The sequence below is a fragment of the Xiphophorus couchianus genome, chromosome 10 (assembly GCF_001444195.1).
Source record: "Xiphophorus couchianus chromosome 10, X_couchianus-1.0, whole genome shotgun sequence".
Classification (NCBI taxonomy): domain Eukaryota; kingdom Metazoa; phylum Chordata; class Actinopteri; order Cyprinodontiformes; family Poeciliidae; genus Xiphophorus; species Xiphophorus couchianus.
Window position 1 is genome coordinate 2449753 of NC_040237.1, and position 14543 is coordinate 2464295.

Sequence of the window (14543 nt, forward strand, 5' to 3'; positions counted from 1 at the left end):
TAGAATCTATAGAGACGATGGTAGCACCTGGTTTTTTTTCTGAATATTTGATTTTTCTTCATTTTAAAATATTTTATCTTTAAAAAATAGCAATGCAGTCAGTGTTCCTTTATGCGAACTAGAACCTTATATCCATGTCTTATTGCAGTGCACAAGAGGAACCGGTTTTAAATTATAATTTAAAAAACACAGAGGTTAATAGTTTACAACAGTTTCTGTGCTTGTTCTGTCATTACAGCGTTAAAAAAAATACTCAACATTGATTGTAATTTTACTTTAACCTTAGCTTCAGAAATCCAGTGATGTAGACAGGCAGTTATTACAGTCCCCAACACGCACAAACAGAACTGGGTATTATACTTCCAGGTCCAAGGTTTGGCACACAGAGATTTACAACATCGTGTCTCAGACATGACAGAAAACGCATCATGGGTTTCATTCAAACTGCAGACAAATGTGACATAAATCTGATTTTTAAGTTACATTTGAGCCACTGCCATACAATTAATGACATTAATGACATTGCATTAATGTCATCAATGATTTTAATGTGGGAACAACTGAAACATTTTTAAATGCGATTTTAGCTGCATTTCCATTGCGTAATCTGAGATTTACAAAATAAATTCGCTGATTGGAAGCGTGCCAATTTTGTTTTTCCAATATAAAGTTTTGGTCGTATGGAAATTGGTTTATTTTGCAAAATGAGTAACATGATCAACAACCGGATTTTGCCACTGACACAAACCACAAAGAAGAAAATGACAGGAAGTAGAAGGAGGATGTCGCAACATGCTTTTTTTAAATGACTTATTCGTGAACAAACGTATTCACGTGTGATTTTAATTGTGTTCCTTATTAGAAACAAAAATTGCAAAATTGTAATTTTTCAACATTCAAGATCTGCAGTGTGAACTAAAAGCCTCCCATAACTATGAAGCGTTTTGTTTTTATCTTTTTCAACAAAAGGAACTAAAGGATCAAACATTTTGGTTTTCATACAGAAACAGGTCTGGTAGTCTAAAGGACAGTGAACGTAATTTGTCGATTAAACATAAAGTGACATGCTGGTGATCTCTCCTGAGGTCCGATTTGAGGTAAAAATGTGAGAATGCATCATTTTTTCCGGTGCACCTTACTTATCTCTGATGAGACGATAAATCTCAGGATAGCGTTAGGAACGTCCATCGTCTCGCCCCTAAAAGCACGATATCAAACGAGTTCAAGAACGACTCTTTTCTTTCCTCCACCGGACGAGAAGCAAACACGATTAACAGCTACCTTTTAGGCAAAGCACAGGTGTAATAAAAGCTGTAAGTGCTACCTGGTCGTTGAGGAAGCCCACAGTCAGGATGTTCTGCACAGTGGAAACGCCGTCAGCCATCCTCAGAGAGTCTCCCAGCAGCAGGACGTTGGCTGACCATGCAGCTCTCTGAGGGCGGCGGCGTGGGGCACAGCACCAGCCCGTTTGTTCTCTGACCTTTGAAGGCCTGCAGAACCCCCTGTTGGTGAGACAACACTGAGTTAGTGTCACTCAGTTTAAGCTGGGTTTAAGTAAATGTATGGCAAGAAGAAGCAAACTTAATCCTTAGTGATGTTACGTGATGTGCCGAGGCTTCGAGGCGTGTGTCGAGTAATGGAGGGGGCGTTTCTGTAAAGCTCGTATCGAGGCTTGCTTCATTTAGGGGAGGAGCCGAAAACGATGACGTCCGAAGCCTCGCTGCCCGGCTGTACCACGTGACTGCTTCGGGAAGTGGCTCAGATGTTGGCGCGGGGTTTTGACAGCTTTAGAAACCCCACAGGCTCCATTCAAAATGTGGGTTGTTGTAGGCGAGTTGCGGTCAGTTGAGAGAGTGGAAAGAGTTTTGATAGTTTGGATAGCAAAGTTTGGATAGTGGTTATTTAGTTTGAGACAGTTAGTTTGGTGTTTGGAGAGTTTACGAGAGAGAGAGAGAGAGAGAGAGATAGGAGATAGGAGATTTAGGAGCGCGAGGACAGGATAGGAGAAGGATGGAGCCGGCGAGAAAGAGGAGGATTTCCCCTCCTCTTTCGATTTGATAAGCCCTAACAAGGTAAGGTGAACTGAACATTTGCAGATGCATTAGGTTTGCTTATGAGGAACTGTATTTTTCACTGTTTCTTATTTTCTGTAAAGGTGAGGTGTTTATTGTGCTCCAAGGAGTTGGGGTACAATAATAACACCTCATCCATGTAGTGTCAAAAAAGAGAAATCGTTTGAAACCAAAAACTGTGGAGAAATTGTTGTTTCTTAATAAAAATGCATGAAATCATCCAAGTTACACAAGCATTAGCCTATTCACTACCCCTCCCTAGTTCCACAAGCACTTTAACTGTCCTCTGCCTGATTAAGCCCATGCCATTTTTCTAGAGTCACAGAAAAACTTTACTACACAACATGCCATATAATAATAATAATAATAATAATAATAATAATACATTTTATTTCAAAGGCGCCTTTCTGGCACTCAAGGACACCGTACAAAGAGCAAAAGTAACAGAAACAATAAAATGTAGCAATTAAAAATAGATAAAATAAATACACAACAATGTATCTATATAGAATCTATATATAAATCTATGTGAAAAAATCTATATAAAAATCAAGCAAACCAATTGTGTCATATTGAAAAGGCAGATCTAAAAAGGTTTGTTTTAAGTTCGGTTTTAAATTTAGGGAATGACTTTATGTTTCTAAGGTGAGGTGGTAATGAGTTCCAGAGCGACTGAAAGCGCTCTGCTCCCCATAGTGTCATATCACATGACACTACTATTTTGGGAATAATTACACACAGAGGATACATTCAAACAATATTTTATTATACACATATGTGTATACATAATTTATGTAGACAAATGATTTTGTCCTACACCTTTTGTGACGTCATTCCCAAGAGCCATAATAGACAAAAATTCAATGCATCACACGTGTTAATTTACAGCTGGCTGTGATTATACACCTGGCCAGTAGGTGGTTTCGTGTGCACATGAAGCCTCAAGAAATGAACCCTTTCTCGAACCAATTGGCTCAAGTGGTTCAATGCCTCATGAGGCTTCATCTCACCATCACTATTAATCCTAGACAAAACATTTCACACGGACTAACAAAATTCAGGACAATCTCTCAATCCAAAACAGAGAAAACACACACGAACCAACATTTATTTCCTTCTAATTCATCTAGAGCAGTGTTTCCCAACCCTGGTCCTCAAGGCACACTGTCCTACATGTTTTAGAGGTTTCCCTGCTTTAATGTGCCTGATTCAACTGATTGCCGTTCAACTAACGCCTGTTAATCAGTCATCAATTGAAATCAGCTGGACTGAAGCAAGGAAATACCTAAAACATGCAAGACAGTGTACTTGATGTACGTACATTTAAATATAAATATAGTAACAAAAAAATTATATTTTGAAAATAAACACCCATATCTGCAGCATTGTTACAACCAGTTAGCCTTACATTTTGCAACTTTGGTAAAATTACCTTGACTGTGGAGTCATCATCTAACAACAACCTGTTATTGAGGATGTCTACAAAATAGAAGGAAATGGTTAGAAAAAGGATGGATGCATGATTATTAGTGAGAAGATGCATTTTCAGTGTTAAAAGAAAAATAAGCAAATAAAGTCAACATAACTTTGTAGACTTAAAAGTTTTGCCTTCTCTAACTTGTCATTTGTACTACAGCTTTTTTACATAAATGCTCATTTCATCAAAGTTCTGATGATTAGAATAAAGTTAAATCAGAAGAATGACAAAAGTCTTGACACATGCAAACAATATTCTAAAAATAATATGCCACCATAGAGATATAGACATTGTTCTTAATGTGGGTGGTGGGAACTCTTTTCCCCTTGTGTGCAAATTTGGTGATCAAAGTCTGAAATGACCTGTGAAAGCAATAGTGACATAAAATAGATTGTAGCACACAGCAAACGTCTAAATTCAGGATAACTCAGTTAAGAAACAAAAACTTAATGCGTTCACACTGCAACCTGATTCAGATTTTTTGACGTAATCCATCTGATTTTTTCATGACAGTCTGAACAACACAAGTCGGATTGTTTTGAATGTGACCCAGTTCACTTGGCTATTCGATACGTATCCTATTCGAATATGACCGAACGGCCAGGTAGGACAAACGTCATTATTCTGCGTCCTGATACGCGCAAGTGGTTAGAAAAACAACAACCACGGCGGACTATAATGAGGATTAAGTTGTTAATATACTGGCTCCGGCCGGACAACGACTTTAAATGCGCAAGCTATGCCCACTGTTAGCATCCAAACACCGATCCTCTTCTTCTTTCTATGGTGGTTGGCACTGAGAACACTGACGTTAATGCGCCCTCTACTGCGCATGCGGGACACTTTCAGGTTTATAGTTCACACTGGAGATCACATCCAATCCAAGACGCGGCAAAAAAAAAAAAAAAAAATCGGAATTGGGTCACTTCAGGCTGCAGCGTGAACGTAGTGAAAGACATGAAGGCAGAATTTTCATTTGCAACTTTTCAATTAGAGATAATTAAATTGAGATTTTAAGAGTTTCTTTCCAGTTGTTCAAGTAAAGCAAACAGAGTTAAGATACATTTCACTGAGGAATAATTACTAAACGGAAACTATTAAAAGTCAGCACATATTTCTTTATAATTAAAGAGCGCCACCTGCAGGCTGCCTGCTCCAGCTTTCTGCATGGCCTACATGGTGTCCTCCACTCTGCTGCTCTCTCATCATCACTAAAACTCTAGTCAGCTCTGGGTTCTGAAAACAAAACCATATTCTTACAATACATGTTGATCTTTTTCTATTATAAAATGGCACTAAATTCCTCACCTCAGTTTTAGTCAGCTGGTGCCAGATTGCCAAGATGGTCCACACTGGTGTGTAGATCCAGGGAATATGAAATACCTGCATGAAAATAAGAGGGATAAATACAGTCATCGTTCTGATCTGACAGGTTTTTCTCTCTTCAAACTTTTCTAAATGTTCATTTGTTATTTCAGACCAGTAGCAAATAATGTATCTAAATGTGAAGTAGTTGGATGCTCAGTTGTTAGCTCCTGAACTTGTTGATAATTGGTGTATTGGTAATATTTATAATCATTGTGTGAAAATACTATGTTGTTTATTAACAAATTAAATAATAATGATGTAAACTGTCTGGCAGGCAGACAGCATGTTGCCTAAACAAGATATAATACTGAAAAAAAAATTCAAATGTGAATCAGAGAAATCCTGAAATGTCTTAAAAAATATCATAAAATAAATTAATAATAATACATAATAGTTATTCTACAGTCTGTAGTCATTAGAATCAATTTGGGTAAATAATAACATGTACCATTAAGCAAATAGTTAACCTGTCAAATACTTAATAGGCTCCAACACAAGCAAAAGCAAAAAGTAGCTTTCCAAAAAAATAAAAATAAAAATTCTAGAGTAAAGAAGTATGATAAAAAAAAGCATACTCAAGTATGCATACTAGAATGGCTGGAGTTAGGCCATTTGGACATATACCTATTCAGGCTAGAGATAGTCCAACTGGCCTGAAGCCCGTTGCACTGAAGCCCTTTTGTTCAGTAAATAGGGCCATTACCTTAGAAGTACCCTGGTAATGGCCTCAACGCATCTCACAGTTGCACAATTGTTCCTTAGACTTCGACTTCGACTTCGACTGACTTTGTTGTCATTTTCAATGCACAGGGTGTATACAGAACGAAATTTCGTTGCATACGGTTCAGGATAATGTTTGAGGTTCCAATGTGAGTAAAATAAAATACAGTATAAAATATGAATATAAATCTAAATATAAAATATAAAGTGCAGGACTGACAGTAAAATAGAAGTTATTTAGCTATGTACATGTGCAAGGTATAAAGTGGAGACCAGTTTTTGAGTGCAGTCCAGTTAAGAGTTCAGCAGTCTGATGGCAAGTGGGAAAAAGCTGTTTCGGAACCAGGTGGACCTGCACCGGATGCTGCAGAACCTCTTTCCAGAGGGCAGCAGGGAGAACAGTCCACGGTGGGGGTGTGAGGGGTCACTGATGATGTTTCGGCCTCAGGACACGCATCCTGCATCGATGGTTGACCTGACACTTCGCCCTTTTGCCTGAGCTGGGTGTGGAAGGTTGTTGCCGAAGCAGTTTCTCCTTGTGTGCCTTCTTCTCACTCACATGAGAGTTACCAAACTCTTTTGCAAGCTCAACCAGGAAGTCCACCCGTCTCTCCTGCACCCCAATGCATGCCTGATAAAGCACATGTGCATTCAGTGCTGCCATGTCAATCATGTTTGCCAGGTTTGCTGACCAGCTGTCACATAGTGATGGAACCTTGGTCACCCCCCCGCAAGATTATGACTGAAATAAATGCCATTAGTTCTTGTGAACTAAATAGGTGAAGCAGTAACCTATTTATCCTCCACAGCACAAAAGGCTGCATGCAAATTTGCATGTGCAAAGTCTCCCAGATTTCTTTTGCTTACACTTTTTGCATGATTTTTTTGAGGTGGATCAACACAATTAATTTGGTTAGTTTATTTCTAAACTGTCATTTTATACCCTCTTAGCTTTATTTCAAAGAAAAACATTACTAATTTCTTTTAGAAAAACCTTTGCATATTTCTTGAAACAGATTGTATGTTTTGCAAACTCTATGTACATTTGGCAAAATGACCTGGATAATGCAGCACAACATCATGGATCAGCTGCAAAAGGTCACATCTCTCCAAAAACACTTCATGTATGCTTCAAAACTAAACTGAAGAGCATTACCTACAGGAGATCTGATCTCCTGCAGGTATCATAGATACCCACCCCCAACATGGACTATTCACATTCCTACATTCTGGCCTGACGGTCAACGGCCACATTTACAATTGAAGAAGAATGCTAATTTGAGCCATCAGAGTCGTCAGGGTGGACTCAGGGCCTTTTGGCCCTGTTCAGCCATTCTGGGGAGAAATCGAAAACCCAGCCATTCTAGTTTAACTAATCATAAAATCTGATAAAATATTTTAAAATGGTGTCATCAAGCAGACAAAATATAATAAATAATTTACTGTATATGACTACATGCTTGTTCTTTTTTCAGACAAGTTACTTGAATTGGATAGACTAGTGACAAGTGATAGTGAATAAAAATATTTTTGAGCTTATCTGCTATCTGCTAACCCAAGCATTGTCCTGCTTTACTCAAAATCCAAAAGAAATACAATTAGAAAAGGGTGAACTGGTTAAAATGTAACTGTCTGTTGTATGCATGACTCATTTAGTAAAAAAGAATAATAATAAAAAACTTTTACACTGGTTGTCTCCAAATTGCTAGGGTTCCCAGCGGGGAAATTTATAGTTTTTACTGGAAAAAAAGAAACAAAAAAAAAAAGTCATTTATTTTATTTGCAACAAAAATATGTAATATTTTAAAGTAAAAATAACGCGTTGCATTTTGATATTTTAAAAGCCAAAAAAAACCCCAAATACTTTTAACTTCCGTGCGCTATTAAGGTAGCAGAGATGCTAACAGCTGACCGTTACGTTACTTACCATTTTCAAATGGAAGTGTGACGTGTCAATCGCGTGCTAACCGTTCTTCCAAGCAACCGTTAAATGTCTCAACATGGCGTTAAGTGCAAACGTCGAACTAAAAATGATAAATAAATACATTTTAACACCGTTAAATGATTCTTGATTCCATGATTGTGTGTTACACCAACAAAAGTCCCTCCCTTACCCAGTCCCACGATATATAGTTCCGAGGGAAACATTTCTTCTCAAAAAGAAGAAGAAAAAGAAAAATACGTTGATAATAAATGTAGTCAGTGATAACTTTCATTTATGCCAGTTAATCAAAAGTTTGATTTCCACAGAAAGGTCTGTCTAGTAGCTTTAAAGTCTTTTGATTTCAGAACTACAGAAATAGTAGTGCGAAATGGGCGGCAACTGTTACGGTTTTATGAAGTAATTTCAAGGGTATATTATTAGTTGCCAGTCTCATATTTTTAATATAATTTATTCTTGTTTTGGTTTAGAAATGTGATTACCCAATTTTAAGGAGGTAGGACGTAGTAAAAATTTCTCATAAAACGCTTTAAACAAACTACTCCAGTAGGACTTCATTCCCGAACTGCATTACCGACAAAATATTTTACCGATTGCTGATTAAATTCAGTTTCACAAAATTAAGTTTAGCGGAAAGTAAAAAAAAAAGTTTTTAATAAATAAAATAAGTCAATTCATAATATTGGCTTATTTTACAGAGTAAATATGTAAAATATTGACTGGCAGTTACTTTTATTGTGGAAAACCTCAGGGAAATTGTAAAATTAAAAAGATATCTTTCCCCCCCTTATTTTCCTCAAAACACACTTAACATGGAGCAAAATCACCAAACAAATGTTGCCAAAACCACAATTCCAACATGCCTCAGAATTTATATTTATTAGCACTGTGACACAAATACACCCAATAAAACAGCTTCATCCTCCGAGAATCTTATTTTTAGTGGCGTAGTAGCATTTTAATCTTCACACAACAGTTTTGAGTGCAACAACTTTTTGCTCCAGCGGAAATGCTTAAGAGCTGAAACATAATTCATAAACAGGCACTGAAAAAGTGAGATGCGTTGTATAATTTGGTAAAAAATAAAAATATTTAGAAACAATCCCTAATTTGAACACACAATCAACACCAAGATATATCAACCAAGAAATAAAAACAAAACAAAGAAATGCAATGAAAAAAAGAACATTGTAGTAATAATAAAATTGCTACAGTAAAAAAGTTGATGTAAATATACTCTTTTGAATTATACTTGTATTACATTTGAAAATATCTTAATTACTTTATAAGCTAACATTATTTTTAGTCATGGCAGTTTTATAGGTAGTATAGCCTCAATTATTTATACCTTGACATTTATTACAATAAAAGCAGCCTTCCTGTTAGTTTCTAAAGTTTAAATCTGAATGCTAAGCTAAACAAAAAGAAAAACAAAAACAGGAATGTTCTTAACTTTTTAGGAAATCTAAATATCCTGCCACTCAGTTACATTATTAAGAGGCATTAAAGTAAGCTTTAATTATTATGGACATGACACTGAACATGTAGCCCAAATGGATATTTGTTTATCTTTTAATATAGAGTCTGAATAGTGTAACTTTTATTATTATTTTTTTGCATATTTGTTGTTAGTGTGAGACAGATAATCTGTTACAAAAAAAAACATAAAATAAAAGAAAAAAAATGGAGCTCTACTGCCTTCTCCCACTAGAAACAACCAATCAGAGCCAGGAGGCGGGTCTTAGCGCTGTCAATCACCCTTCATGTGGTTCTGCTATGCTGCAGCTAGCATAGTATGTTGTGAAAGGTAAGGCTAGTTAACATGGCAACTGGTGACGGTGGATAAACAGTTTTCCTGTAATGGTAAGCCGTTTCTCCGCCATTAGCACATTGAGCAGCAAGTACATGAGATTGACTGACAGAGCTAAGACCCTCCTCCTGTCTCTGATTGGTTGTTTTCTGTCTGATCTAACAGTTTTAACAAATATGTAAAAAAAAAAAAAAAACGTTTTTAAATAAAAGTTACACACTACAGCTTTAGAGAGAGTTCTAGATTTACTTTTCATTCTATCATAATAAAAAAATAAGATTCATCATTGTGAGAATCATTTATCTGGAGATAAAGTGTTAATTATTCACTGCACAATCTTTAATCCTAATTTAGCATTCGATCTGAGAGTGCATCTGTCTCCGCCTGGTGAGAGTGAGTCGGTGCATCTGCTGCATTTGCTGCATGCGGTCTCGTTGGCGCGCCAGGTTCTGCGGCATTGGGTAGCGCTGGCAGCCGCGCAAGTATCTGTACGGGATGCGGACGTGGCAGGCCGCCGCTCGGCAGCGCGGCTGAGGCAGGGGCGGCAGAAGCGTCCAGCGCTTTTTGTCGGCGCAGTAGCGGTACGTCTCCTTGCGGTACTGCTTGTCCAAGCTGCTGCTGTTTCTCCAGCCTCCGATGATGAAGACATCCTCACCAAGGAAGCAGATGGCGGCTCCTTCCATCCCAAGCACTTCTGTTGGAAGGCTGCTGAGGATCTCCTCCGGGATGTTTCTGCTTACTTTCTGCTGAGCGGCCTCAAAAGTTGCCTTGTAGCTTTTGGGGCAGCAGGAAGCGGTGTGGTAGAAGGTTGTGGATGAGACGGCCATTTGGAAGCTGCAGTAGTTATCAATCAGAGGTAATGAGTGAACGTCCTGCCACCTGTGACTCTCTGTGTCGTAGCACATGGTCACGGTGCTCAGTCCATCATCATGGTCGATATCTTCAGGCGTCCTGGCCATTACATACACATATCGATCCTCTACTGTCACTGTTTTTACGTCTCGTACGATCTTCGGCGCTGGCTCAAGGCTGATCCACTCATCCTGCTCCGGTTTATAAACGGTGACATCCTTAAAGCCTGGGCTGAAGTTACCGTGACCCCCAATACCATAGAGGACATCCTTGACGCCCGTTAGGCCGAATGAGTGCTTCCGCGTGGACAAGCTGCTGACATCCTCCCAAGTATTGAGGCTGGTGTTGTAACGCTCCACCATCTTGGCAAAGCCAGGCTCCATGGAGCCCGCCACATAGATGTGGCCCTCGGTGACCGCGATGGCGTGGCCGTCCAGGTGGTTGTGAATGTGCGGCAGGTTGATCCAACGATCCTCAGCGACAAAGTAGCCAACGCATTCGCTGAGATACTCTCCGCCTTCTGAGACTCCACCTACCACCATAATCACGTCCATGTTCTGGCCAAGGCGTGGATGAATAGCCGCCATGTAGGAGGTACTCTGATCCAAGTTAGCCGACTTGAGGCCCTCCGAGCAAACTGCGTGAAACTCCAGAGCGTCCACCACCAGCTGCTGGCACTCTGTCTTGTTAGCCACTAAGGGCTCCTTTCTAACCACACGCATTAAGTCGGTTGGAGGAATCTGCTTCAGCCTCACCAGCTTGAACAGCTCTTCAAAAAACCGCACCCGTTCCTCCGGGTTTTGGTGGACCCATTTCACGATCGCTTCAAACAGCTGCTGCTCTGAGTCCACGGTGATTTCCGAGTCCAACATCCAGTCTCGCACCAGATGAAAAGGAAGAGTGTAGAACTCGTCGTTGTAAATGACTTTCTGGAAGTTTCTTCTGATCATCTCGGCAGCTTCCAGAGCCAGCTGGTTCAGGCTGTACATGTGGGCCAGGCTGTGCACAGCTACGCAGTTGGAAAGATTCAACTTCTTCACCAGAAACTTTGCACAGAAGCTCTTCAGCTGACCCAATAAGAACCTAAGGGAAGAAGAGGTCGACACTGTAACTATTTCAGTGGGTAACATTGGGTAATGACCCATCTTAGAATCTGGAGAATCTACTATTAGTTTATCTAGAGAAACTACTCATTACCGTAGATCAACATTTAGCATTAAATATTTAACATTGGAGCAAGGTCACCTAACGAAACTCCTGTTAGCTTACAAATCTAGAACAAACATAGAAAGTACAATCTACTTTATAGAATCAAACATGGAGAACCAACATCTAGTTTTATCAGAACAAGAATCCAGAGAAACCCCTACTAGTTTATAAATTATGGACTACTTATTGTTATTAAACATGGGGAACCAATATGTAGTTTTATACCTTTATCTTTCTTTTGGATTTATTGTTTTGTTTGTATTTCCTCTCATTCATGTAAAGCCCTTTGGACTGCCTTGTTGCTGAAAATGTGCTTTATAAAAAAAATTACCTTACCTTAACTATATTGATGACGATTAATATTGTATATTGATGATTTTAATAATGGCACTTAACAAAATGCAGTGGTTGTTACTGGTTTCACAGCTGGGGACTGTTTATGATGTGTTTTTTAATGTTTTCATTGTGTAAAACACTTTTAACTGCCTTGTTGCTAAAATGTGTTACGCAAATAAACTTGACTGATTAATTTAGAAAGTGATAAATCTTTAACTAGAGTATACAAACGGCACAAAATGCCATTATACTGAAAAACATTAAGGCTTAATTGCTGCTCAGTATTGTTTTTTCCCCCAGCAGTTTTTAACCCTTATACTTCAGTTAACATTTAATTGCTTACTACACTATTTTTGAAAAATCCATTCACGATTAATCAGATTAATTATGACCCTGAGCATTCTCTATATAAGACAGTCTTAGACAAATAATATCTTTTAGTCAGAGGCTTATTGAAATTCGTTGTAACACAGACTGCAACAGGAGAACTTTCCTGCCAAAGACAATTTTATGAAAAATCTTGAATAATTTGAGTTACAACATTTCATTTTCCTTTGGTATCTATAAAGTATTTTTAAATGGAATTTTTCCTCAAATCAACACAACTGGACAATAATCCCCATAACAACCTGGTTTTGTAACGAATAAAGCAGGCTAGCATGAAGCTAACAGTAAGGTTTATTCTCGGTGGTCTTTTGGGTGCATTGACCTCCACACTACTGTAAGCTGTGGTTAAAAGTCGGGTCAAAGATGGCGGAATAATTCCCAAAAATGTCAAAAACTCTGAAGAATTTAAACTGATATGAGTCACAACAGCATTTAATTTCACTTTGGGATCAATAAAGTGTTTTGTAATTAAACAGCAGTTACCTGTCGGCTAGTTCCAGCACGTCGTGAACATTAGCGTTGGTCACCCGGACCTCTCCCGTGTACATGAAGTGTATGACCGCCTCCACAGTCTCCGGGTCGGGCCCCGCCGCGGAGCTCCACTCCCTCAGCTCCACTCTCCCGGTCTGGGACTCCGAGAACTGTCCGCCCAGCAGCAGCTCGAAATACTGCGAGGCCGCAGAGAGGACCGTGCGGTGGGCAGGTAAGGTCAGGACCCTCTCCACGCCAGACGCGCCCCTGGAGCTGAACACCAGGGTCAGGTCGCAGAACAACCCCGCCTTCCTCTGCTCGTTCTGCCGGCGGGAGAGCTCCGAGCAGTAGGTCGGGCAGGTGAACACCTCGGCCTCCTCAGGTTCACCATCACCTGCGGACAGCGGCGCGGAGCCTCCGCCTCCGCCGCCCTCCTCCGCCGCCGCTGCCATCCCGACGCAAAACCTCAAGGAAAGGTGGAAACTCTTGGCTATCTTCGGCAGGAAATCATAGGTGTGCATAAAACAGGTCAGCAGGCATTCAGAAACTGTCATGCACGCGTCGGGTTCAATCAGAGGCTTGATTGAGGAATAACAACAACAACCCCTCACTTCCGTCTTCAAGAATATTCCAAATACAGGATATCACCCCCAGAAAGTCGACGGCAACCTCACAGATTCAAGCTTTGCTTACATAAGAGACTAACGTACCTTCCGCGAATACAGTAAAATTCAAGTCATTGTCCATTTCCTGGAGTTAGCAAACGCTTCAACACGTCCTAAATTCAGCGAAGTTTACCTTTCTGGATACACCGGTTTTGCGCATGCGTGTTGTTGCTGCGCTCCAACTGAAGGTGATGTGGACCGTCGTGTATTTTCAAACAGCGCGGAGGAACAACGCGGATTGTTATCACGATTACAGTAGATCTTTGATGGAACATATTTATAAAAATTCTATTAAAAAAATACACTGCGCATATTGTGTTGGCAACAATCTCTATTTAATCATGTTAAATAGAAATAGTATTCTTAGCATTTATTTCTGCCTTATTTTACAGCACGTGTCAAACTCAAGGCCCGTGGGCCAAATCCGGTCCGTCATAACTTTTTATGTGGCCCTCTAGATTCTAGACTAAACATCAAGTCTGCTTAAATATTATCTTAGCAATCAAATCAGTGCAGTTTTTATCCGTTTCCTGCCAAATTATATCAATCAGTCCCTCCAGTTTTTTTTGTGAATTATGGAAATTCCCACAAAAATCAACAACTACACTTTTTTTGTGCCAATACGTAATTGGAAATTTATTGCAGATTTTTTTCAAAGTTGTCAAAAATGTAACTTGTACTGAACAGATGCCTCAGTCTTAATTGACGTCAGATTATAGGTAGGCCATGATTTGTATTAAATAATCGCATTTACTATCATAAACAAGTGCAAATATTTACAAATTAGTACCACGAACAATTAGATTTTTATTGCGAAAAAAAAAATAAATCACAGAAACAATCGTGTAATCCCAGAGGGACTGATAGATGTTCAATATTATTTAATTTTAGGAATTTATTCATATTTCAGCAGTTTGAAAAGGTTTTATCAATATATTCTGGTACAACTGGCCCTTTAAGATGGTGACTGTTCACCATCACTTCATGATGGTGATTTGGCCCAAAATGAAAATGAGATTTGACAGTATAGACAATAATATTATTGATTTTAAAATTTTCCAATTTGATATAAATCATTATGCTAAGTAAAATAAGACACACGGCAATGTCTTTTGTTTTCTTAAAAGTTCAATTCGAAATGCATTTTATTAGAATATAATGTGACCAACACAAAGTACATAATTATGAAGGGCATTTTTTCCACCTTTACAGATTTTTTAGAAAAATCTGAAAA

At 38.9% G+C, this 14543-nt stretch overlaps 1 protein-coding gene and 1 pseudogene across 2 annotated transcripts; both read right to left on the reverse strand.

The window, feature by feature from the left end:
- Window positions 1-31: 31 nt before the first annotated feature.
- Window positions 32-7741, reverse strand: LOC114152038 (7-methylguanosine phosphate-specific 5'-nucleotidase-like; annotated as a pseudogene).
- Window positions 7742-9672: 1931 nt separating this feature from the next.
- On the reverse strand, window positions 9673-13493 carry klhl11 (kelch-like family member 11). 2 transcript variants are annotated; one of them, XM_028030184.1, is made up of 3 exons: window positions 13355-13493; window positions 12657-13109; window positions 9673-11324 (listed from the first exon to the last, which is right to left on the reverse strand). In XM_028030184.1, exons 2-3 carry the CDS (start codon window positions 13094-13096, stop codon window positions 9740-9742), a joined length of 2025 nt encoding a protein of 674 aa, XP_027885985.1. In that variant the 5' UTR covers window positions 13097-13109; window positions 13355-13493; the 3' UTR covers window positions 9673-9739. The 2 variants fall into 2 exon arrangements, with proteins under 2 accessions (XP_027885985.1, XP_027885984.1); XM_028030183.1 differs by having other exon boundaries at window positions 12657-13488.
- Window positions 13494-14543: the final 1050 nt, after the last annotated feature.